This window comes from Sinohyriopsis cumingii, chromosome 15, assembly GCF_028554795.1.
Source record: "Sinohyriopsis cumingii isolate HCF-2022 chromosome 15, ASM2855479v2, whole genome shotgun sequence".
NCBI lineage: Eukaryota > Metazoa > Mollusca > Bivalvia > Unionida > Unionidae > Sinohyriopsis > Sinohyriopsis cumingii.
In genome coordinates, this window is record NC_142975.1 from 13545627 (window position 1) to 13573512 (window position 27886).

Sequence of the window (27886 nt, forward strand, 5' to 3'; positions counted from 1 at the left end):
TGTATTTAATAACTTAAGACTAACCATATAACCATTTTTTTTTTACCTTACATTATGAAATGTATGCGACAAGATACGTACGTATGTTATATATCTCCGCTGCGACTATCCAGGTTTCCATTATCGGATTCTGCGATAGCTACACCGATATGGTTATATTTTGTCCTTATAAAATAAATAATTGACATGAATAAAACCAAATACCTCTTCCCGAACATCTGCACGGTGTTGGTGTACACACACACACACTTTTAAAATAATCATCAGCATTTATTGCATGCCTATTCCGAAAGATATGTACTATTCTCAGTTGGTTACAACAGTATCTAGTCTAACAGGAAGTTGCAGAAGATTGCAAACGAGGCTTTTTACACGTAAACATGGCGGAAAGACGGAAACCAAGACGGAAAAATGATACGGTAATTATAACAGATGCTTAAGATGCTTACTGTAAGTCAGATGTTGTTCAAGAATAAAATTAAAATTAGTTAACAATAACGAGGATGCTAATGATGACATTGGATTTGATTTTATCAGCGCACCGAAGCGGAGTTAACAAACCAGATTGCAATTTGAATGGTCCAACAGCAGACGTTGATGATTATACATTATTATATTGTATCTGTTAATGTTTTTTTTTTTGTTTACGTGTGATATGGTGGAGGACACTTGTACTTTTTTCTTAATGCCCCTTCCCCCATTTCACATCAACATTTTTAAGCCAATGACCGTTTGTAGATTCATCCATATGGAGTACAATTTTAAACAACACCATGACGCTGTAACATATTGATTTATATGTTATATGAAAATAAAACGAATTACTCGACACTGTATTAAAGGTGTCGGTTGAATGATCTTTATCGTGATCTTGCAACATTACTGGAACACAACTATACAGAACTGGATATTTAATAGTTTTCTCTGGAACTGTTTGCAGCTGGTTCCGTATCTACATCTTCCAAAATAGAAGCACAATATTTGGTGAAATTATTCTTTAAATTTAAATATTTTAACCAACCTTTCATATCACTGTGTAGATACTACTATATCCATTTCCACTCCAATTGACTGGCTTGGTTATCTCATTAACCCCAGGAGGTTTTATGTTGTTTTTGCCTGAAATGTGTGCAGGAGACACATTTTTGGGGCTATTTTTCTGAATACATCCTAATACATTGATTTCCAACAGATTTTCCATTAGCCTAATGCCTAGTTGTGTTAGAAACATAATTTTCTATTGGTTATTTTGCTCGTGCATGAGCAGAAGGGGAAAAGTTGGATTTTTTTGTGTTGCTAACAGACCCATCATTTTCGTATCGAAACCACTTTCTATTTCAAATGCCCAGCTTATCCTACTTTTTGCAAAGGTTCGCCTGTCTGTGTGCAGTTCAGACTGGTCTGCCTGAGTTCTGAGGCCAAAAAGTCTAAAATCCAGGCACAAAATCAGATTCTGACAATGGGCAAATTTTGGGTGGGGAAACAAACGGTCAATTTTTTCTCTCAATATTTTAACTATTTTAACCAACCTTTCATATCACTGTGTAGATACTATTATATTCATTTCCACTGTTTTTCTCTCTGTATTTTGTAGAGCAACTAAAATGTCCAGATTATTTGGTATCATCGTAGAGTTACATCTGTCTATCTTTCTATAATACCACCCACTTTAGTGTATCACACATGACCATCATGCTACAGAGCTCAGCAGTAGGCTAATACCTCCTGTCATGTTAACGCGGTGCCAGGGTTTAATGAGTTAATATAAAGTTATGTGACTTCTTGATTACAGTGGTTCATCACAGGCTTCTATTCTTGGGGAAAATAATAAGTTTGTACTTATTCAGAGTGAGTGTTGGTACTGTTTGGCAGGCTTCAAATAGGTCCTTAAGGGACCATGTATAAGAATTGGTCATTTCAATGTTGTTTACCCCATTTTAGAAGTAGACTTACCCAGATGTATTTGGCTCAAGCTAGTCATGACTACCAGAAGATATTTTCTGATCTAACCTCATAGCATAAAATGAATGGAGTGGAGTGGAGTGACCTCTTAGCAAAAAAAGGAATATTAGCAACGCCATTGACATGGAGCAGGAACGGATTCAATAATGCTTGTAGTAGTATTCATTCTGGAAATGTTCAACATATACTGTATAGAGATAATTTCATGACTTTGTTTACATAATGACACAAATTTTGTAGAATTTACTAGTTTTTAAAAATTATAAAAATTGATGCTTATATTGATAAAATAAATAATTTTCTTAGTTTAAAACCATATACACAAAAGATAATTTCTTATAGCAAAAAAAGTATGTTTCAAAATCCCATTTCATGCATGGCCCATTATTGGTATAAAAGATTGTATTAAATTAAGAAGTAAGTCATGCAAATATTTTGACCTATCCAAAGAAAACCTATTAAAGACTTAAAGACTTATTTCCAGCAGAGTTCTTAATTTAACCAAGATATTAGTGGGCTATGATGGAGCATAAGGTATATCTTGGCACATTTTTGTTGTCACAAAATATCTGATAATAAAATGGATGAAACATTTTTACAGTTTTTATTTTTGCATGTGGTATTTTGAAATGCAAGAAGTGAATAAATATTATCTTTTTAGCAGGTGTTTGTAGCTTCTAAATGTTTGACTGTTATGCTTGTTTCATCTATGATTCCTTAAAAAGTTCCAATAAGTATTTTCTTTTTGGCAAGATTTCAGTAATTTCCATTTATTCCTTACCTCATTGTGTCTGGTACTGTGTAAACTGTCCATATACATGCACCAGAGCTACAGAGTGCAGTGTGCTATAAATAGAACACCTGTTACCTAAATGACTAATGCAGTAGGCCTGCCTGTAAAATTCATAGCAGTGCAATATATGTTAATTTCTGTACATATTTGTTATCCATAGACAGGCTTAATAGTAAAATCTGATCGTTATAGTTGTGTAATTAGTTTTCTTGAGAGAACTCATTACCATCAAGTCATTAAAGCTGTGTGGCTACCTGTAGCTGACCTTTCTCAACCTCTAAATTGACCATTTCATTGTATGACTGTATACTAAATCATCTGAATTTGATAAATTCTCTAAAATCACTGTTGCCTTCATTGATATTGGAGTCAATATCTGAGTTTTTGAAACAATCATAGTTGTAATTCTAATCATTCAAACTCAAGAGAGTGATGAATGAAATCTGTAGCCTCCATTTTGGATAGTGGAAAATTTAGTGCAGTTACTTAAATAGCAGATTACAACTGTCTTAAGTAGCAGCCATGTGATGTAATGGTCATTTACCTTGATGTAATGGTCATTTACCTCGATGTAAAGGTATTTTACCTTGATGTAATGGTCATTTACCTCAATGTAATGGTAATTTACCTTGATGTAATGGTCATTTACCTTGATGTAATGGTCATTTACCTTGATGTAATGGTCATTTCCCTTGATGTAATGGTCATTTACCTTGATATAATGGTCATTTACCTTGATGTAAAGGTAATTTACCTTGATGTAATAGTCATTTACCTCGATGTAAAGGTAATTTACCTTGATGTAATGGTCATTTACCCTGATGTAATGGTCATTTACCTTGATGTATTGGTCATTTACCCTGATGTATGTACTTTCTGCTGTTTTTTTTTCTTCAAGATGACTGATGTTTATTGTTGGTGTCAAAACACGCATCTGTGCAGATGGTGTTCAGGCATCAAAATACAATTGTATGTGAATTGAACACAACATCAAAAGGTGCTTCCATTGGAATGCATTAGAGGCATCCTAAAGCACATGTGAGGTAAAGGGTTCAAGTCATTAGCATTGTTGTCATTGTACCTTGTTTAAAGTTGTGAATAAATGCAACAACTGTGAGTCATGTTTTCTGTTGAAAAGAGATAATTTTTATCAGTAGTTTTAATTACCTTTAAGAAAAATAATTAAAAGGTTTAAAACAGGTCGTTGTTAATGATGCCAGTTGATAATTATTGCCAGTGATCAGTCTTTGCTCAAATAATGGTGATTACTTGCCAGTGATCACAGCGATCTCAGAGATTGCTTAGATCTCAGCTAGTGACCAGTCATATGGTATCTTAGTATTTGTGATGATTATATTTCAGTCCCTACATCAGAATTTATGGCTATCCAACCTTGTGTATACAGTTGTCTTTACAGATACTTCCAACTTAGGACCAACCAAAGAAAAAAGTAGTGGCAGGTATCTTGTGTAAATCAAACTGACGTTATACATTTTATGGGCTACAAGTACATGAAGCCTAATTGGTATGGGGATTTGTCACCCAAGATCTGTGCAAATGAATTTTAGGTTACAAGATACTTATCTTTGTGTAACTTTTATTAATAGAGCAGTCCTTTACCTTTGTCTGTAGATTGTTCAAGAACTGTATAAGTTGGTTAGTGGTCAGAAAGAGCAAATGTTGTGATCATTATTTTATACAGAGTTTACTCTAAAATGCAGTTGTTTTAGTACAGAAGTTTGGCAAATAGGATTTTATTGTAGAAATATGTTATAAGGTTTACAGACTTAACAAAAATTAGACATATCAGATTTATTGTCTTGCCTGCGTTAACACGTGCAGAGACAGAGTTCATTCTAGAAATGAAAATTTAGGTGGAAAATTCCATCCTCCATTTTGAAAAAGAGGTGGGAAGTATTTCTTTAATATAGGATGAATATAACAAAGAAATGAAGATAGAAATTGGGAATATAATGGACAAATTTTTTTTATATTTTTTTTGGTGCAGTTAATTTTTATCGCTTTTTAAGAGCATTTGTCCTTTGTTTGTTGCATCATGTTTATTAATAGAATAAGCTTTGGAAAGATATAAAAACAAAAAAAACTGTTAAAACAGGCTGATGATGTACATGTTATGATTATTTTTTGCAGCAATGATGGAAATAGGATCATGAATGATTTTAGGATATATTTTTAGGAACTTTACAACTTCTTTATTTTTAAATGTTTTATCCTATTTGGCATTGCGATGTTAATACAAGTATTTTAGGATATATTTTTAGGGAGCTGTTTCTTACATTGAAATTATTTTGACAGGAAGAGAAGACAGTGGTGTCAAAAGAAGAGTATGCTGTGGCCAAACATATGAGATTCAGTATCATGGTCCATGAAGGGAGGCTAGCTGGCATGTCTGTCAAATGCTTCCTAGGTAGGTATATCAGTGTAGCACCTTTATTAAGCCAAAGGAATATTCTCCCACCCCAAAGTGTGAGTGTCACCCAATATTTAGCAAATCCCCATATCTTGATCATTATAAGTGGACACAAGTGTATAGAATGTCACCTTAACAATTTAGCGAAGGTATAACACTGCTGTACATTAGTGCTGTACATTGGTTGCTTACATTAAGACACCTCATTATTGCGCATTCCAGTTTTTTAATGTTGTTTCTTCTTGCTGTTGTTGTGGGCTTAATGCCATATATCAGCACATGATGTGCTACACATGATGACTAGTATATATGATGAGGAAGAACTCGTGAAAACTCTGGGATGAACCACAAACCTATGGGAAGGTACTGGTAGTCTTTCTCACATAGCTGTGTTGGCAGAGCCTGAGGCTCAGATCTTGCAGACGGAGGTGAGATGTCAGTAATCTGCAAAGGCAGGTGCTTCGAAACTTTGGCCACCCATGGCCCATTATAAGGTTGGTATGGTGATTAATCTCATTACATTTTAAGTGACATTATGTACTATGTGTCTCAGTATCAGGTGACCTAACATATGCTATAACACGGTACACTTTAGATGTAATAGGGTTGGGAATTACCATTTCACATATGCATCATGCATTATGATGTATCCTGTCGATTATACATTTATTGCTACCACATTTTCAGCATGCTTTTGGGGAAACAAATTAGTTTTCTGTCCTAAAACACACACAATAATATTTCCTTTGGTGTCCAAACACAAAAAAATGAAAAATCAAAAATAGTTATCATGTTTTTTAAGTTTATCCACTGATTTATTTTTGATGCGGTTCTTGATCCTGAAAACTAGTTAACACAGACCTGCCAACCCTCACAATTTTGGTGTGAATTTCACGACTCTTGATAGGCATTCATGGATTCACACTGCATGCAAAAGAAATCATGAATTCCCAAATTCTCAATCAGCATAAATCATGAATACAATAAATTTTATCCTGTTAAGTGTAAGTCAGAATAGCAGCAATGGTCACTCATACCCATAACAATTATGTATTGCTAGTTGCGATGCTAGTAAAACTAGATTTAGTTGTTACAGTTTGCCCTGTAGCAAGCATTGTAAAGTATATATTCTGTATTTAAAACAGAAGTTTTCCAAATACTCAGGAAGAAAACTGGGGCTCAACTGATTTTTTTAAAGTGGCATATGAATAATACTCATAGCAAGTTTGAAAAAAAAACACGAAATGAAGATAGCTTTTTTGAGTGTAGGAATTTTTCAGATATGGTAGGATTATCATGTATTGTAATTTGCTTGAGTTCTTATTTTTTCACACCACTAATTGTAAATCATTTAACGTTTTATCTTACAGGTTTATACCATTTCATTATTATGTTACACAACAGTTATAATGTTTTCACTGCCACAGAAAAAGATGTATATTCCACAAAAAGTGAATTATAGATTGGAGTAGATCAAAAATTGTCCCTGCATTTAGCCATGCTTTTTGTACAGTACTATGCCACGAATTTTAGAATTGGGAATGTGCATAGATGCTCATATTGTTTACATTTTACTTGTCATACATGTACTGTATAATAATATTATTATTAAAGATAAATTGTAAGCAACAATACGAGACCTGTGGGCATGTGGCAGAACGATGTGAAAAAGCACATAAGATATTGGAAAAATGAAGGGCACCCAGCAGCTTTCAGCTCTGAAGTACTTTAAGCCACCTACTCTAGTTCTGTAAGCTACCAATCCTGAAGTTAAGAGATCAGCAACAGTGACAGTGAAAGAGTATTTCCTATTGTAAGGAAAAATAAGACAAACTTAGTGCATATTTGGGTGCTGAAAATTTGCAACAACTTTAGCCGCCAAGATTAAACAAATTTGCCATAGCACAGTTGAGGAAGTTCAAGTCTACCACAGCATCATATCATGACAAATACCGTGAAGTCTGTGTGTATCAGTAAATTTGCCTGCAAATAAATTTGTACTTGTAATCATTGTAAATAGTGTTTTTTATTTTTATTTTGGGATTTTCATATAATGAAGTACTGACCATCAAAGTGGATGGAGCTAGTGTCATGGTATAATTTTTCACTAATTGTGTTCAAAATTTACTATTTTTCCCCGTCTTTTCACTGATTGCAAGTCTTGAAGGTTGGCCACTCTGTTAACACCACCTTCCGCCTGGTCATGTACAGAAGCAGTGAACAGATACCGTTTTGTGCAGGCTGGTAATAATTCTAATTCAAGTCTAATTCCAGGTTGCATTCTGATATCTCTAAATTAAAAAAAAACACATGAAATAGGGATAGGTTATTTGTGCTAGGTTATTATTTTAAATATGTTATCCATTGAAACTAATTCCTTGATGGTCATGAGTTCGAACCCCAGCCAGGTCATACCTAACAGCTGCCTCGCTAGGCATTCAGCATTAAGACATTAGTGTTAGAACTGGTTGACCTGGTGCCAGGAAAATGTGACTGGGTGGAACATCATGCTAGATGTCTGTGGCATGATGCCCCAGTGCTAGGCTTCACTATAAACTGTCACACTGCAGACATTGTAACAATATGACTGAAAAATTGTTTTTGCTACATGAAAAATCCAAATTACATGCACACATAATTCCTTGATAGGCAATGAGTACATGACAGTTACAGTTTTTTTGACTTGGATGGTTTTCTCATTAATGAAGGGTGACATAATCTTCTAATGTGTTTATGATTAAGAGCTTATTTACAGGTGAGTGTAATGTGTTCTATTTGTTCATTGTTAGTGATCTAATAAATAATGATATGTGTTCTCCCAGTTGTCAAGAATCATATATGTAATGTATCAAAGCCTATTCCAAACCATTTTTCCACTTTTTGAAAGCATAGTTAATCTGCGTTTTGGGTCTTGTTATTGTAGAACTACAGCTGTGCCTGAAGCATAGTTAGTTTGCCTGTCAGGTGTTATTATTATTGTAGAACTACAGCTGTGTCTGAAGCATAGTTAGTTTGCATGTCAGGTGTTATTATTATTATAGAACTACAGCTGTGTCTGAAGCATAGTTAGTTTGCCTGTCAGGTGTTATTATAGAACTACAGCTGTGTCTGAAGCATAGTTAGTTTGCCTGTCAGGTGTTATTATTATTGTAGAACTACAGCTGTATCTAAATATGACTTTTAAAATGATGCTTGAAAATGACAAGGCATACATATGTTATTTTGGAGAAAAAAATGTTGGTATCCATAAATAGTGTCCAAAGATGTACAGCAAGTATTGCATTCTAATGTATTTTACCTATAAATAGTTAAATGTTTGCCTCACTTAAGCCATACTACATTGAAATGTTCCATTTACCATGGATATGGGAACACTATAACACTGAAATGATCCATTTATCATGTTCTACTTGGTCTTAAATAACAGTGGTGTTGCTTGGATATGTACTATGCCTGTCACTGCAGCTGTCTTGAACTTTTTATTGCTACTCCTCTGGAAAGGAAAGTTTTATCAGTATGAGCGTTTCACTATTTCTTATTATGTCTACTTAGTCTTGAATGAAAATTATGCCATTCTGACATCCAGTAGGGCTATCATGACAGCTGGGATGAAAATCTTTTTTATATATCTCAACTCCCTCTGAATGCAAGTCCTATTATTTTAACATGGGAGCTTTCGTGAGAAGGCTTCTTATTCATGTCTTTTTTGTGCAAATGAAAATGATGCCAATATGGCCACCACAATAGCCATCTTCAGAATCTTTTGAGTTCTAGTTGGTCCTAAATAAAATGGTGCCAATGTGTCATCCAGTATGGCCACAGTATCTTCACCTTTGAAAATCTTGTTATTGCTACTCTTCTAAACAGAAAGTAATATTGGCACTAATTTTTTTTATTATGAGAAGACTTCTTATGATGTCTAGTTGATCCTATATGAAAATGATGCAGATCTGACATCTTGTATGGCCACCATGGCAGCCATATTGAAAATCTTGTTATTGCTACTCTTCCTATAAGGAAGTCATATTAATGCTGTTTCTTTTATGAGAAGACTTTTTAGGATGTCTAGTTAGTCCCGTCTGTAAGATAATTATGCAGATCTGGTGGTAGCCAGTATGGCCACTATGGCAGCCATCTTGAAAATCTTGTTATTGCTACTTATCCTGAATGGAAAGCCTTACCATTAGGGTGTTTTCACCAGAAGGCTTTATCCTGAATGGAAAGCCTTCTCATTAGGGCGTTTTCACCAGAAGGCTTCTTATGGTGTCCAGTTGAGTGTAAATGAAAAGGATTCAGATCTGAAATTAGATATGTCCACCACAGTAGCCAGCTTGAAAATATTGTTATAGCTATTCCTCCTGGCTGGCTGGTCAGTCATATTCACATAGGTTTTACACCAAAAGACTTTTAGTGAAGCGTAGCTGGTTCTCAATGATAATGAACCCAATTTTATATCCAGCATACCGTCCAAGTGGCTAATTTCCAAATCTTGCTAATGCATAAAATATCATAGATGGTATAGAAAAATAATAGGTCAGGGTTACATGACTTTACACGTGTGATGTTATTTTATCACTAAGTTACTCAAAATGTCTTGGCCATGCTTTCACATAACAAGAGTCCCTCGAAGGAGATGATATTCAGCTGCTGAATTGAATTTATAGGAATCCACAATAAACCTGTTTCTCCTATTTCATTGCTTAGTGTCGAAACAATCACTGATATCCTTGAGAATTAAGATAGTCACCATTGAATTTTGGACCAATTTGATGTAGAATTTTTGTGTGTGTGAACCTCATGATGTACATGTAACGTTCCTTTATATGTTTTGCTAATTTATTTTTTCATATTTTTTTTTTGTTGCAGCCTCAGATGCTGTTGACTGTTTGATGGAGTCAAAATGGGCCAAGGGAAAGTCTGCTGATCCCAGTGGAGAGATTTTCTTCAAAGATAGACTCTCCTGTCAGCATTTTTGTCAGAGGTAGGAAATTGTTGTTCTTGTGGACACCTGGTATTTCACACATGCATTTAATATTTTGTGCATAGAAATTGTGTATTGCTGGTAAATTCATGCATGAAAATGTATCTTGATGGGAAATAAGATTAGATGTCCAGAACAGTAATTTCAAAAACTGCCAGTGTAAAATACAATTATAGTATTGAGTAGAATATGTCACAGATAAATTGACAACTTGCAATTTGTCCTAGTTAAATCGCTTAAAATCCGTAATTTTTGACATTTTACATATATTTATATGATAGATTCATGAAATCAATTAGAGGTTACACAGCAGTATAAAATTAGTAGTTCAGAATGTTCCAATTCACAATATTCCTTAAAATGTGAATTCCTCATGTTCAAGAATTTGTCACCATTGTCTGATAAAGTTCTGAAATCCTCTGTAATTTTTCTGTTCATTGTATTAAAGTGTCATTATCAAGTAATCATAAATATTGTTGGACTCCACTTCATTGGCTTCACTCTGATATGCTGGTCATACTGAGCTTGTAACACTTTGAAAATACAGTCCGTGGAATCTATTAAAGGCTGCAACAAGGCATGTGTTCATTGTGTGGCAGGATCACAGGAGTTAAAATAACAACCAGGATCTGAACAAGTACATGTATTATTAAATTCATGGTTCAATCAAATGATTGTCATCTGTAAATGAAGGTGAGTGCTGCCTATACAAGCCAAGGGTTTATCAAGCCATAGGCATTGTCAGAAAACTTGGGAAATATCACTTGGGAATTATATCGAACTTATAGAAAAGTAAAAAAGAAATTGAATCAAAACATTTACTGCATCACAGTGTTAATACAGCAAAATACAAATATTAATACAAGTACAGGTTGTTAGGACTTTTATGAAAATGGAAGCGGTATACTTGCTAGTAAACACCCACAGTAAACTTCATTGATGGATGCTTCATTTTACTGTGAGTAGTATTTAATTTAACTAATATTTTCAAATTATTAAGATCCTTAAGCCAGTCTATACAAATATTGTGAAATTGATAACACAATGCATACCCTATCTTTCTGAATGGGAATATGAAAGCATAAAATTATTTTATTTGACTGTAATTTTGTGTAATGCAAACATCTAGAGGGTCTCAAACATCACCCTTTGATTTATCAAGTGAAGCATGTAAAATAAAATAGGACAACTCTGCATGAATAGTATTTTCAGTTTAGAAAACATTGACTTATAAATGAGCATATATGGTAATAGTGATGAAAACAGATTTGTTAAGAACAATTTCACTCTCAATTAAGGAAACAAATTCATGCATTGCTGAAATAATTAACATCAATTATTTTCTTCCATTTTTACATGCATGCCATATGGTAGAGTGTATTATGTTCTGATATCAGTCTGTTATCAGTTATGTTTTACACACCAACTCATATTCTCCAACATTGCTGATAGCTTGCTCACACAGGGTAAAGAAGAACCATATAAATTTCAGAGCCAAACGATGAGAGATCAAGGTCACTGGTTTTTGCACAACAACTCTAGTTCTCAACCATTTACAGTTGTCAGACTGGATGGCTTGCATTTGTGGTAAGGGAGAACATTAGGCCCATAGGTCAAAGGTCATTGTGGTTGAAAGTAGAAAAATGGTGTCCACACATTAACCCTTTACCTCATGCAAGCGTCTTTGGACGCCTCTACTCCATTCGCATGAAGCCGAGTGGTCTAAAGCGCTCACCGTTTCGAATCACTGCCATCTCACCTCTGTCTGCGTGTGTTCGAGTCCAAGGCTCGGCTAGTGTGGGTACATGGGAAAGCCTGCCAGTAGCTTCTCGTGGGTCGGTTGTTCTTCCCTGGGTTTTCCAGGGTTCTTCCTCCACCAGTTATACTGGCCGCCATGTATAGCCTGCATTTTGCTGAAAAATGGCATTAAACCCTAGAACAACAACAACTATTCGCATGGAAGCGCCTTTTGATGCCTCTACAAGATTTGCATGGAAGCACCTTTTGACGCCTGCTGTAAACATCAGCCATTTTGAGCTGGTTTTCGTAGCGCCACCTTCGGGGAAAACCCCCCTATTAGATACTACATTCATTTCTGCGAATGACAACTACGTCAGATCACGCGGTCACTATTCATGCACTCTGCTATTTAAAGTAACTGGGTCGTAATCTCCACTATCCAAAATGGCGGCAACTGATTTCATTCAGTACGTACAAAGTTTTCACGATTAGAATCACAAGCACGAAAGATTCAATAAATTTGGTAAAGTCACTGATATTGATGTAGACAGCAATTAGTTTTTATGAATTATCAAATTCAGATGACTTAGTTATGTAGACGCACACGAAAACCTTGTAAATTTCGAGTATTGGAAATGGCAGCTACGGTTGGTCACGCGGCCTCACTGACATGACAGTGAACGAGTTCTCTCTCGATTTTAAAGCACATAAAAAATTCTTCCATGAAAAATAATTACACAGCTATAACAATTGGACTTTACTCTTAAATTTTTCCACATATATGTGTACAAAAAAATGTAAAATGGTTAAAATTGCTGTTAAACATAACATACACTACATTGCTTACCAGTTCACAGGCAGGATTTCATTCAGTACTTACATAGTTTTCACGATTAGAATCACAACTATGAAAGATTCAATAATTTAGGTAAAGGCCTTGATATTTATGTAGGCAGCAATTAGTTTTTATTGATTATCAAATTCAGATGACTTAGTGATGTAGATGCAGACGAAAAACATGTAAATTTCGAGTATGGGAAATGGCAGCTACGGTTGGTCACGCATCCTCACTGACATGACAGTGAACGAGTTCTCTCTCAGTTTTAAAGCACATAAAAAATTCTTCCGTGAAAAATAATTACACAGCTATAACAATCGGACTTTACTCTTAAATTCTTCCACATATAATAGATGTGTACCAAAAATGTAAAATGGTTAAAACTGCTGTTAAACGTAACATCACTACTTTGCTTAACAATTGGCATGCCTATGCGTATGCTGTCTACTAGGTAACAGGTGTTCTATTTATAGTGTGCTGCACTTTGTCGCTCTATGAGGTAAAGATGAGCTCTTCATCTTTGGTTACAAAACTCTGTTGATGGCATGCACTTTGAGTAAGGAAGAATCCAATAAATTTTGGGCTCAAAATTTCAGTGGTCAAGGTTACAAAACTCTGTTGATGGCATGCACTTTGAGTAAGGAAGAATCCAATAAATTTTGGGCTCAAAATTTCAGTGGTCAAGGTTACAAAACTCTGTTGATGGCATGCACTTTGAGTAAGGAAGAATCCAATAAATTTTGGGCTCAAAATTTCAGTGGTCAAGGTTACAAAACTCTGTTGATGGCATGCACTTTGAGTAAGGAAGAATCCAATAAATTTTGGGCTCAAAATTTCAGTGGTCAAGGTTACAAAACTCTGTTGATGGCATGCACTTTGAGTAAGGAAGAATCCAATAAATTTTGGGCTCAAAATTTCAGTGGTCAAGGTTAACATGACTGAAAGAACATAAAATAGTTTCTAAATACTAACATTAGTTCTTCATCATATACATGGATAAGACTTTGTAGAAGCCTAAGGGTCAAAGTTCAGAGGTCACTGTGGCTGAAAGAGAAAAAAAATTAGTTTTCACACAATAACATTACTTATACATCATTGTCGTGGATCATCCTTTGTGACTGAAGGAAGAAAAGTGGTTTCTGAACAAACTTTTGTTATTTGCATAGACAGGGTGGGTGTGTAGTTTGCCATTCAAAGTACTTTTGTTTATTTTTGGTGATAAATTTTAGCAGTGTATTATAGATCATTTCAAGGGTTTGTTGAATGTTGAATTGTTATTTCTTCAGTCCTGGTTTTCATTTGTTGCCAAAATGGTGTAATGTGAAATCTTGCCAACATTGGCTTCATTGCAGAGGTCAATAAAAGGTCACCAGAGTAAATATTGTAAAATGTTGCCTCTGTGTCATTGATGGTGTGACATTGCTATCATATCTGACACCAATACCTTCATTTTAAGTCAAGGGTTTGCATTAAAGGTTTTGACAGTAATACAAGTTGGTTATCAGTTGCTGTGTTGAATGGAAACTTTGGTATAGTAACTACTGCATGCCTAATCTGATATGCTACAGCTTATTTATGTGTTGAATGGAAACTTTGTTAAAGTAATTACTGCATGCCTAATTTGATACGCTACTATTTAGTGCTGTATTGAATATAAACTGATAAAGTAATTACCTTGTGCCTATTCTGATGTGTTAAGACTTAGTTCTGTATTGAATGGAAACTTTGGTAATTACTAATGCCTAATCCTACATGCTACAGCTTAGTGCTGTCTTGAATGGAAACTGGTAATGTAATTACTGCATGCCTAATCCAATATGCTACAGTTTAGTCTTGTACTGACTGGAAACTGGTAAAATAATTACTGTGTGCCTAATTTTATATGTTACAGCTTAGTGCTGTGTTGAATAGAAACTGTTAAATTAAGTACTGCATGCCTAATCTGATATGCTAATGTTTAGTGCTGTATTGAATGGAAACTGGTAAAGTTATCACCGGAGCAGAAGTAGATGATACTGTTCTAAAAGAAAATTCTTGATAGGTGCATGATGGGACCCCAGACTAACTTGTAACAGTATTTGCAGTGCCAAGAGTTTATATTAAAATCACCGCCAGAATTGTGTTAAGTTTATATAAATCAGATCTCATCATGATGTTTGAGCCATCATAAATGACAGTAAACTTTAGGTCTGTCATTTTGGCTGTGTTAGCATCATTGTTATTGAACCATTGCAGGTCAGACATAGCAGACATTGTAACTCATGGTACAGAATTATTTTTGCAGGCTTCTGGAAAAAGGACTCTTTCATAGAGCTGACAAAAAAGAAAGAAGTAAAGAAGAGAGAAGTAAAGACAGAGAAAAATCTAAGAAGAAGAAAAAAGACACACCTGAGATTTTAGAAGTAAGTAAAAATAGAAAATTGAAAGAAAAAAGTTGTATGCTTCATACAGAGATACCAGCCATTCTTGATTTTAAGGAATCTCTGAATTTCATAGAAAATTTTAGATTCTTTAATACAATTCTGCAAAATGTCCTGTTGGGGATGAAGGTGGTTTTTTTATCAACACTTGATGGAAGAAAAGTACTGCTTTACAAATCTGACTGATAGTTTAAATGTCTCTTTTTTTGTGTCAAAGGTTTGTAAAGTAATTTTCAAGGTATTCTTAATGCTAGACTTGAATGCAAAGCTTGGAAGAAAGCATGTTAAGTTTTAACTTTGTTAACTAAATTGGCAGGAATGTCTGGCTGACTTGAGTACCTAATTTTGTTTTATGGCAGATAGAGAGTTATCAGTAAAGCACCTGAAGAATGAATGGTCAGTGTATTTTGCATCAAGGAGTGCAAGTAAGGTACTCTGGGTTGGTGGCAAAACTTTGGCTTTAGAAAGTTTGAAATTATGATGAACTTCCATAACTAGACATTGCCGCTCTGTTGCCTTTCTTCTTGTAATGACACTTTTTCCAGGATTGTCTTTGGTAAGTTAGATTTATACTTCCACCAGAAAACTCAGCATGTATCTTGTGTACTCAGGAGACAGCAATTTCCTCATCCCATCCATTTGACTCTTTCTTAAAGCAAAGTTAATACATGTGGCCGATCACACTGTCAGATTTTTCACCAGGTCTTACTCAGCTATGCTTGAAACACTTGTAGTTTGAAATTGAGCAGTTCCCAGTGTTAAAAAAGTGCTTTTTTGTTGACATAGAAACATTAAAGCTTCTAAAAGATGATGATTTAACTTCCCATTACCCATGCTGCAACTTCCCAGGAACTCTTAAGTATAAATGTTACTGAAGCAGATCCCAGAAGGTACTGATATGGAATTCAATAAGCCATTGTCAGGCAGAAAGTTTTTGAAATGTTGCTAGTTAATAAATATATAGTAGAGTTCCATTGGACATTTCTTTTCTCACCAAATTTATGTGATGTGATGTGATTTGGATTTTTAACATAGCTTTAAAACAAAATCAGTCATATCGCTATGATGTCTGCAGTGTGGCAGTTTATAATGATGTCTAGCACTGGGGCATCATGCCAAAGACATGTAGCATGATGTCCCACCCAGTCACATTATCCTGACACCAGCCAACCAGTACTAACCTCTTACTGCTGAATGCCCAGCGAGGCAGCTGTTAGTACCATTTTTGTAAGTCTTTGTTATGACTCGGTTGGGGTTCAAACCCACAACCTCCCATATCTAAGATGGGTGCTCAAACCACTAGGCCACCAGAACGGTCCTTACCAAATTTACATCAGTAGTGTATTATATTGATCCATATCATGATCATTGTAATGCCAGTTTAATTGCACAATATATCGGTATTTATTATTTTTTACCCCTACTTTTCACCAACAGACTTTTTATGTTATCTAGTTGGTCCCAAATTAAAAAGATGACACACATACATCCAATATAGCTGCCACAAAGAGTGTATTGAAAATCGTGTTGTTACTTATTCTCTAAATGGATGATTATATTGAGATGGTGTTTTTACCAAAGACTTCTTACAGTGTGTGGTTTCTCTTTATTGATAATGGTTCTGATCTTACATTTAGTATGTCCACCACAGTGGATAATTATAATATGTTATAGCAAGAATATTAGAAATTGCTTTAACATGTGGCAGTTTTAAAAAAGAAATGGTCTTATCTTCGGTAAATGATAATGCTCTTTGGACAATAGAGTGGCAGTCACTTCAAGGGTCTCGACACCAGAAAGCTTGTGGACTGGCCTGTTGTTCATCTTTAGATTCCATTAATCTGTTAGTATAAGTTTGTTGTTGCTACTTCTCTTGAACTGCTTGGAGCAAGTTCATGAAACTTAATGCACACATTCACCCCAAAATTACTTGGTCTTAAATAAAAATGGTGCCACTGAAACATCCAGTTATCATGTTATATACAACATCTTAAACATTTTATTATCTCTCTCAAGTCTGTATTAGGTCAGTTGGAGGCCCTAAAGCAATTTCAAAAGCATCTCCCACCACCACTATTTCACTGTGGGGCCTTCTGCTGGGTGGGGACCCTTGAATGAAAATTCATGTCTTCATGGAGTTTTCACCAGGGGATGACATGTAGTTGGACCTAAATGAAAACGATGCCTTCCTGACATCCAGTATACCTGCCATGTCATCCATTTGGTATAATTTTTATCATTACTTATGCTAGATGGATGGTCATACTGACATCGGGTTTGTGCTAAAAGTCTTTTAATGGTGATCACTTCATTCTATATTTAAATCATTCGGATCTGACATCCCATATAGCCTCCATGGCAGCCAAATTGAAAATCAGATTATCACCGTAAATGGAAAATCATATTGACTGGGGTTTTTTGTACAAGAAAACTTAACACATCTGACACCCAATGTGACCATCTTTAAAGTCTTGTTATTGCTACTGACATGGGATTTCACCAAAAGACTTCTTAGTGTGTGTAGTAGGTCCTTAATAAAAGGGTTGCCAATATTACATCCAGTATGGCTGCGACATTGGCAGAGGTGAAAATCGTGTTGTTACTATGCCACCTGAGAGAATGGTATATGGGTGTAGTTTTTTTTTTCATTGGTCCTAATTGAATATGTTGTAATATGACTGCTGCCAAGGTGGGCAAACCTTTGTATCACTGAAAAATATCAAGATGGTTTCAATATTCAGGAGGGGAAGCATTGGTCATATTTATGATTCATGGAAACTCATTTCAGTCAGTTAAGTGTGGGCCCCTTTTAGGAACCTTCTTTTCCAAAACTTCACATTAACACTGTTTTATAAAGAAAAATAGTTACTATTGACAGAGAACAAGAAAAAAATGGAAGTCTTGCAGTGAACAATTTTCTATTTAAATGTCTTCTCTTTTCTCCTAAATTAAAGATGTACTTCCTGGTTATTTTCCTGGTAGCCCTTTTGATTTCGACATTTATCAGACCCTGCGTAAGTTAGGGTATGAATCAGTGGCAACTCAATAAGCTTGTACTTCTTTGGTTCCAGGTTCAATCATGAAATGTTTATGTGCAAGTTTGTGACTGCCTATACATTGTTGCATCAGATAGCCTAATGTTGGACAATTCTGTATGAATACACGATTTGTATAGAAGAAGAAAAAAATGCATTTTTTATCTTTAGAAATTATTTTGATTTGTATAGGGCAAGAAAGATAAAAAGGAAAAGAAGAGCAAAAAAGATGCAGTGAAGGAGGTAGAAAAAACAGATGAAAATAAAGAAAACAAAGAAGAAAAGAAGGAGGAGAAAAAGGTAAACTTTATCGCTATGAATGTTTATTTCCTATGTTTTCTAAAAGTATTCGGATTCATGATAATCCCCCTCCCCTTCTGTCAGTCAGTCCAGCTGTCTATCCATTATCCTAGCTCCTTCTAAATCACACTGGGGGAATTCATAAAGCTTTGTGCTTTACTTGTCCACATGTATACTATGTACCACAAGGATATTATTTTTGGCCATGTCCCCAAGTGTCATTTTGGAAGACGTTCAAAGTTCCAGTGTATTGAAAAGTTAAATCATTGTGACAGTTTTTTATCTTCATGTACGTGGATCATATCAGGATGATTCGTGGTATTACATAGAACAGGCCTTGGTTTACAACCCTTGGATCATGGCGTGGTTGTACTAGAGGGTCTAAAGAGATGTTGTTTTAAACAATGTGAGAAAAGCGTGGGAAATTATATTATTATTTGTGGCAAGCAACAGAGCTTGCACTTGCTCAGGGTTTGGTGCCATTCCAGTGATAAACTGTTTTGGTCACAAATTGCTTTTTCTTTCTGTTTTCTGGGGCAAGAGCATTTTTAAGTATATAAGTCGGATTAATTCAAGAAACGTTACCTCTCAGGCAATTTTCAATAGATTTGAATGAAACATGCAGTGATTTATTTAAATTTTGATTAATTTGAGATAAATACTGTCAACTTGAAAGAAAGAAAAATATGTTATCTACTTTGGCAATGAAAACGAAAATTTCATTTGGTGGGTGAATATCTAAAATTCATATGGATGTGGCCAAGTAGACTGCCTGAAATATTTTGATGGTCTGACAAACCAAACAATGTAAATTTAATGAAAAGAATAAATTTGGGAAATAAGTCGACTGATGGGGCTAAGTTAAATGCAGTAAATTGTTATTTCTCCTTCAGATACATTGCACAATCACATTAATGTTAGGAATATAAGCCTGCTCCTTTCTAAATCCAGCCTTACTAAAAGATGAGAATTTCATCTTTTCTATCTTCCTCATATAGACAAATGGCAATTACTCAGTTTTTAAACCACATGTTAGATGTGCCAACATTGATGCATGTTGTTATTCACTGTTTTGCGTACACTATCTATTGCTCACTTACCCAGTTAGTAACAGGTGTTGTTAGTAACAGGTGTTGTTTTGGCAACTTATTTACACACTGTATCATTTTCACTGTTAATGAATTGTAATAAATGCTACAAGCTAAATAAAGAGTGCGGCGACACAAAATTGTAAAATTCCTATAGATAATTATGATACAATTGGGGGGAGTGTACTCCCAATTTTAGGCATTTTGGTGTCATAGGTTCCCTGCCCCCTTCCCACATATCCAAGCATAGCCTTCAGGTCTGTAAGTCCGGGATCATGGGTCTTTTTAATGGAACCAACAGATCTGTCCTTTTCTTCCCTATTGTCATCCAATACTGTCCACGATTGTCCAACCAGCTGAGCTGACTGTCCAGCCGTCTCATTCAGGGGAACTTGAGGAATGATCCGTCTGTCTTTGCTAGGCCTGCATCTTCGTCTTTCAACAATTATGGAGATGATAATGATAAATTCCTCCGTCCTGCCATGCTACTGTTGTATATACAATTAATGTATGGGGATCATAATGATGGATCCATCCATTTTGCTGGGTCTTTGGCTTCATATCTGTACAATTACAGAGATGTTAATGATAGATTTGTCTGTCCTAACATGATTGTGGCTTACAATGCTACCCTGATGGGGATGTGGCCATTACAAATGAATATGCTGAGGCCTAAATGACTACCAGACCCAGCTAAACTAAACACATCCTCTTGGTTTTGACAAAGTTGACAAGTATTTGCACATACTCATTGGCTTTTAGTCCAAAGTTGACAAATATTTGCACATGATCATTGGCTTGTAGACCAGATTTAGCTTGTATTTGCACATAACCATTGGATTGTAGCCAAAAGTTGACAAGTATTTGCACGTAATATTGGCTTTTAGTCCAAAGTTGACAAGTATTTATACATAACCACTGGCTTGTAGCCAAAAGTTGACAAGTATTTGCACATAATTATTGGCTTTTAGTCCAAAGTTGACAAGTATTTGCACATAACCATTGGCTTTTAGTTCAAAGTTGACAAGTATTTGCACATAACCATTGGCTTTTAGTTCAAAGTTGACAAGTATTTGCACATAATTATTGGCTTGTAGCCAAAAGTTGACAAGTATTTGCACATAATCATTGACTTGTAGCCAAAAGTTGACAAGTATTTTCACATAATCATTGGCTTTAATCTAAGTCCAAAGTTGACAAGTATTTGCACTTAACCATTGGCTTTTAGTCCAGAGTTGACAAGTATTTGCACATAACCATTGGCTTTTAGTACATTAATAGCTCTTAATTATAGGCCAAATGTATTTTTAATCTTCATTACAGGAAGGTGACAAAAAGAGCCCCAAACCCAAAAGGTATAAACTAACCATGAGCGAGGATCAACGATTTTTGGATGGAAATAATGTAAGTTTTTCTTTTCTTTTTTATTGTTATGTACAGTAGTCCCCCTCTTGAATGGCCCCTCTGACCAGTGGCCATCCGCTCCTTACGGCCAGTACCCCTCATGAAAGGCCACTCAGCTAACATGACCAGCGGCCAGCATATTAGTGCAATAATATAAAATTTACCCCTCACAAGCAGCCGCATTTTATTTTGATATTTATCCAGAACCAGTATTTGATTCATTACTGAAAGAAGTGTTGACTAAAGTACATGTACCACTAAGATTAATATTATATCATTTACGCCTCACGAGAAGCCGCATTTATTCCATAAAGCTGAGAAAGACTCAAATTTTAATCCATACAAAAGGTTAAATACAGGTAATCCAATTAGCCTTACTGCTGTGTTATCATAAGATGTCCGGTTTAGTCACTTCGATAATTACAATTATTGAACAGTAGTAACAGCTGAGAAGTGGCAGCATCGATGTACAATAGACAAGTCAGCAGGAAAATGGTTTGATAGTCTTTATGGCTTCCCTTAGTAAGATGTTCGCTTTGACAATTAGTAGCTAATACTACTGACAATAATTGTCAAAATTACAAATCCTAATGGCGACGAGGTCAAATCTGCGTCATCGAAGCCGTTTTGGCTTCACACACTTAGTCTAAAGAAATGTATAAAAACTATAGGGTACCAGACTGCGACTAATGAATCACGTGACAAGATCACTTCCTTTAAAAACACGGCAATTTGTTTAGATACATAAAAAATTGTTTTATCAGTATTGTAGTTGGCAACATGAATAACTTATTGCAAAAAGATCAACATACCCACTAGGAAAAAAAAATTATCAGTTTAGAAGAGAAAGTGAAAGTAATTCAACTAACCGAGAGTTTTGGGGAGGGGGGTCGAGGATCCTTCCAGAAAACTAATGTCAGAAAGACTCAGATAAACAATATTGTGAAAGATAAGGAAACAATTCTGCAGAAGTGGGAAGGTGAAATGGACAGAGAAAGGACGATTGTTTGAGCCAGGAGATGTTTGTATCCTGATTTGAATGAAAGAAAAAGCAACAATTTTGTCAGTTGAATTGGGATATGACGACTTTACTGCAAGTAACGGATGATTGCACAGATTTCAAGTGCAACACAATATTTAGTGTTCTGTCCTTACTGGAGAATCAGCTGATGTTTGTGAAGAAGTTGTTGAAGATTGGAACAAAAGACTAAACAATATATGCAGGGGATATGACAGCAAGGATGTTTTTAATTGTGATGAGACTGGTTTGTTTTTTAGACTGTTACCAACAGAGTGACAGATGATGTGATCTGTAACATAATTATAAAGAGTTTTAAAACTGTATCAATGGTTATAAATAGCATTCTTTTGAAAATGATGAAACGGTTTGTTTTTCATTTATTTCACAACATGTATGTGATATTTTAATGAAAATATTAAATTTTTCAAATTAAATGTACTTGTGGCTTCATATGTTTTACTATTCACATTTGTCATCCCCCTCTAGAAAGGCCACCCTCATTATAAGGCCACTTTCCTGCTGCAGTAAGGGTGGCCTTATAAGAGGGGGACTACTGTATTGAAATAGTGAAACCTGTAGTAAGTCACCGTTTCCCATGGCTGGTGACAGGTGAAACACATCTGGTGACAGGTGAAACACATCATTTTACAGAAAACTTGGCCTTGTAAAACTTAATTTGGTTCCATGTATGTAGATGTGTGAGAATCGATCAATTCATATCTTGCTAAAGAGACTTTGAATTACAGAGCTTAATTAAAGTACAAATAGATTGTTTACTTTATAAATTACATGTAAACAACTTCATCATTTCAAATTAGTTTTCTAATTTTTGTTCCAGGTTTATGTTTGGATCTATGACCCTATTCATCCCAAGACATTTTCAATTGGATTATTAATGGGTAAGATGATTGTTGTTTTTTCTTAACATAGTACAACAGTCTGTTGTCAAAGTAAGCTCTTCACAGAATGTCTGACCAGTGAAACTTTGTGCACACTTTTAGATCCCCAGATCAAATGAGATTATGGTGAAGGATCAAACTCTTCAGAAAGGAAGAAGTAATAAAGAATAAAGGTGCCCCAAAAATTTAAGCCACTGGTAATATTTAAGTATTTTCTGCATCTTGATTCTCTTTTTTTTTCTTCACAAGTATCAGTTATGTCAAAACATTAAATTTTTATATGTACTAAAGTCCGCAGATATGTCTCTGATGGCAAAGGTGTGTTATTTTCTTTAATTATGGATGAAGTCTGTAGATATGTCTCAGATAGGAAAGGGGCGTTATTGTCTTTAGTTATGGATGAAGTCCGTAGATATGTCTCTGATAGGAAAGGGGCATTATTGTCTTTAATTGTGGATGAAGTCCGTAGATATGTCTCTGATAGGAAAGGGGCGTTATTGTCTTTAATTGTGGATGAAGTCCGTAAATTCGTTTCTGATAGGAAAGGGGTGTTATTGTCTTTAATTGTGGATGAAGTCCATAGATAGGTCTCTGATAGGAAGGGGTGTTTATTGTCTTTAATTGTGAATGAAGTCCGTAGATATGTCTCTGATAGGAAAGGGGTGTTATTGTCTTTAATTATGGATGAAGTCCGTAGATATGTCTCTGATAGGAAAGGGGTGTTATTGTCTTTAATTATGGATGAAGTCCGTAGATATGTCTCTGATAGGAAAGGGGCGTTATTGTCTTTAATTGTGGATGAAGTCCGTAGATAGGTCTCTGTTAGGGAAGGGGTGTTTATTGTCTTTAATTGTGAATGAAGTCCATAGATATGTGTCTGATAGGAAAGGGTTGTTATTGTCTTTAATTATGGATGAAGTCCATAGATATGTCTCTGATAGGAAAGGGGTGTTATCGTCTTTAATTATGGATGAAGTCTGTAGATATGTCTGATAGGAAAGGGTTGTTATTGTCTTTAATTATGGATGAAGTGCGTAGATGTGTCTCTGATAGGAAAGGGGTGTTATTGTCTTTAACTGTGGATGAAGTGCGTAGATAGGTCTCTGATAGGGAAGGGGTGTTTATTGTCTTTAATTATGAAGTCTATAGATATGTCTCTGATAGGAAAGGGGCGTTATTGTCTTTAATTACGGATAAGTCCGTAGATATGTCTCTGAGAGGAAAGGGTTGTTATTGTCTTTAATTGTGGATGAAATCCGTAGATATGTCTCTGATAGGAAAGGGGTGTTATTGTCTTTAATTGTGGATGAAGTCCGTAGATATGTCTCTGATAGGAAAGGGGCGTTATTGTCTTTAATTATGGATGAAGTCCGTAGATATGTCTCTGATAGGAAAGGGGTGTTATTGTCTTTAATTATGGATCATCCTTAAAAGGATTTGAAAATTTTTGATATATGGCAACCCCAAAATCCTTGAAAATGTGCACAGATACATAAAAGTTAGTTTACAGTCTTGCTTCATTGGTTAATTTGTATGATGGAGGATGGATATTATATGACAGTCTTGTTAATGTTATTTATGGCAACATTTGTGTAAACTTAGTTGACAACAGCTGAATTTACAAAATTTTATTTGCATGAACATTTTAATTTACAAACTTCTAATCTTGAAAAAAAATAATTTCAGTGTTGGGAGCAGTTGCTTTGTGCCTGTTTCCACTGTGGCCGGACTGGATGAGAATTGGTGTATATTATTTGTCTATCTTGGGTGCTACCTTTGTTGGCTTAACATTGTTCCTTATTGTTTGTAAGTATTCACAGAAATTTAGATTTGATATGTGGATCTGGATAGCATTTGGGAAATTTCATTAGTTTGGGCCCCTTGTAGTCTCTCAAAACTGATATGAAGAGAATCATTATTGGCTTATATTCCATTACATTTTTCATGTACGTCACTCTTGAAAACTTGCACACAACAGGATTTTAAAAAAATATTCCACATGATAAACAAGAATGCGAGTTATTTAGGTACCTGTGAAAAATGAACAAATGGAAAGGAATCGATGTTGTGAAGAGTGTGAAGGTATAAAATGGTTGAATACTTGTTTTATGCTCATGCTGGAAATAACTCTGTAAAAAAAAATCTTTTTTCTAATAACGCTGTTCACATTTCTTTATAAAGTACCTATGTTATCAAGATAATCAATCTTTGATCAGTCATTAAAAATAGTACTCCAAGAGTTTTCAGTACACACATCAGGTGTATACCAACAAAAACATGCTTTTTGAATCTGAATGTGGATACATTATAGCATTAAAGTTTATGACAGAACTAGCATATAAACTTGCTTACAAGACATCAGAGATGAATGACTAGAATAAACCACTGATTCACATTGCAAACTTGAATGCGGTTTTGTGCATAATAATTTGATTATTCAGTCAAAATTAGTTGATTTTACTCTGGACTGTAGCAAGTAGCTCTTTTACAGGTCGGATTTGCTTGCCTTTTAACTTTTTTTTAAATTCAACCCCCATGATTCTGATGAAAATGATGTAAATTAATGGGATAATGCAAACTAGGTTTACTTGCAATTGATTTAAAATGCAGCAAACACTTTTGCAGGTTGCAGATTGGACCACAGTGAGAGTCGGTTGATACTTTCATGTTTGAACAGAAGGCATGTCAAATTTATCACCATCTCACTCAAAAACACAAAATTGAGACATGAATTTGATAAGACACCTTTTTTGTGAAATTATTTCTTAAAGTGTTACCACTATCATGCATTACCCATATTTTTATAGCTCAATATTTCATCGTATATTTTTATTTATAGTGTCTAGGGCATTTAAAAAAAAAAAAAATACCAAAAATATTTCTTACAAATTGTTTTGAATTTGCTATGATAAAATGAGAGATGTATCAATTTTGATTGAGGTTTTATTTGTGTTCAGCATTTAGTGGCAAATTTATGGAATATTTTCTGTCAGAAACAAAATTGGATCCAAGCTGCATCTAAATCATCATTGTGTTTGCAATTCATCGAGGCATGTTAAAATGTGAATGGTATAATGTGGAATATCATATACACACTATTGTACCACATCATATTTCAGTATATGCTTATACTTACATGAATAAAGTCCATTTGCTAGAAAGTTTGTACGTCTCCCACGAGTTTCAGTAATGTAAATTATATCATCTCTGTTCATTGAATTTTTTTTTATCAATTTTGATGAATGTTTGATATTAGGTCCTCTTTATGTTTCCCGTACAAAATATAAAAGTTGAAATTTGTTAATCATTTACAAGTCTTGAAAGAATTTTTGAACGACTAGATAGAAGAAATTGTTTATTGATTTCAGCACTAAAATAAACACATTTCCCAATTTATGTCATGCATATTTAAACATATCACTATAAAGCAGGTAATTTTTGCCTTGGCAAAATTTCAGATCACAATATTGTGACCATTTGAGTTTGCACTGATGTCTGTTGGATATTATTTACAGCAAAAATAAAAGTGAAAATGTGTTGCTGTACAGTACAAACGATTGTCAAGATTTCAAAAATTTCTTTTTTCCCTCCATACAAAAATCTTTTCTTCATAGCAGCTGTTTTAAGACGACACTTTCCAGTGAATAAATCCAAGTCATAGTATAATGCGTGGCATGAAAACCCCTTAATTTTCAGTGGTCAGTGCCTTTTGAAATGATTTTAGTCTTCAGTAGTCATCCTTAGATTTGCATCGTTTAATCTTTAAATTACGGGATGGTCTGAGCAGTAGTAATAAGTTTTATACTCCCCCCATTAATGAAGCAGACAAAAATTGACTAGTGTTCTATCATGTCCCCACATCTCATCAGTTTTGTTACCAATTATGGATTGAAACCCAACTTTCGTGGTTTTATGTTAAAATGAATAAGGTCAAAGTTTAATTATCATGGAGGTTTTATTTTTTGATTAAAGACCATGTCCTTCCATTGCATCATATGGGCAAATTATGCTTGATAATGTGGACAACTTCTTATGGTCATAATTATGTGTAGATTTTGTTTTTAAAAAAATAAGTTATTTCTTAGGATTTTTGCTGTTGATTCAGTTTTTGTGGACTGATTTAAAAATATAACTTTATTTATTTTTCAGTACGAGTCATTCTATTCGCCTTCGTTTGGTTGGTAACCTTGGGAACACATCACTTATGGATTTTCCCGAACTTGACAGAGGATGTTGGCATCTTAGAATCATTCAGACCCCTCTATACGCATGAAAAATATGTAGCTCCGAAGAAAGATCAAAAAGAGAAAGAAGAGGAGACTGAGAATGAAAATGCCAGCTTAGAATTGGTCCAGAAAAAAGATTCAGAGGAGTCTGGTAGTGAAGGAAATGATAAAAATGGTTTTGAAATAGTAGAAACGTATGATGTAGAAAAAGATAACATGGATGAAATGGTGGATGACAGTGTAGATGAAGAAAACTTGGATGGTGATGATATTGAGGATGAGGACAAAAAGAGGAAATGATTTTTAATTGGACACAGTTGTACACGTTAATGACTGCCATGTTTTGTCGTATATGAGATCTTTTTTCTTCTTCTGTTTTGAAAATTGTAAACATACATGTTAATGGACCGAGACTATCAATTATCGCATCTAGTTCGTGGATCATAATATGTTGCTTGCTTAAAGAAAATATAATGAATCAGCGTGAATGTTATTTGTTGGGCCCATAATTACATCCAACCGGAAACTTCTGACAGTAGTTGTAGGGTTTAATGGCATGTCAGCACAGTACAGGCCACATTGCTGATTAAAAGGAAAGTTCATAAATGTGAAAATCAAACATTTGCAAAAAATAATCCTGGAATTATTATTGGAGCCTGCCCGAAAATCCATTAACCTGAACTACTATTATGATAAAACTTGAAACCTTAAAACTTTTTTAAAGGTATTTATGAGTTAAAACCTGTTA

General features: G+C 34.8%; 1 protein-coding gene across 2 annotated transcripts; it reads left to right on the top strand.

Moving 5' to 3' along the window:
* Positions 1-325: 325 nt before the first annotated feature.
* Positions 326-27616, top strand: LOC149781285 (translocation protein SEC62-like). 2 transcript variants are annotated; one of them, XM_089935375.1, is made up of 9 exons: positions 326-419; positions 5072-5183; positions 10053-10167; positions 15030-15147; positions 18393-18500; positions 20912-20992; positions 22852-22912; positions 24599-24718; positions 27062-27616. In XM_089935375.1, exons 1-9 carry the CDS (start codon positions 381-383, stop codon positions 27436-27438), a joined length of 1131 nt encoding a protein of 376 aa, XP_089791501.1. In that variant the 5' UTR covers positions 326-380; the 3' UTR covers positions 27439-27616. The 2 variants fall into 2 exon arrangements, with proteins under 2 accessions (XP_089791501.1, XP_089791502.1); XM_089935376.1 differs by having other exon boundaries at positions 394-450.
* The last annotated feature ends 270 nt before the right edge of the window (positions 27617-27886 follow it).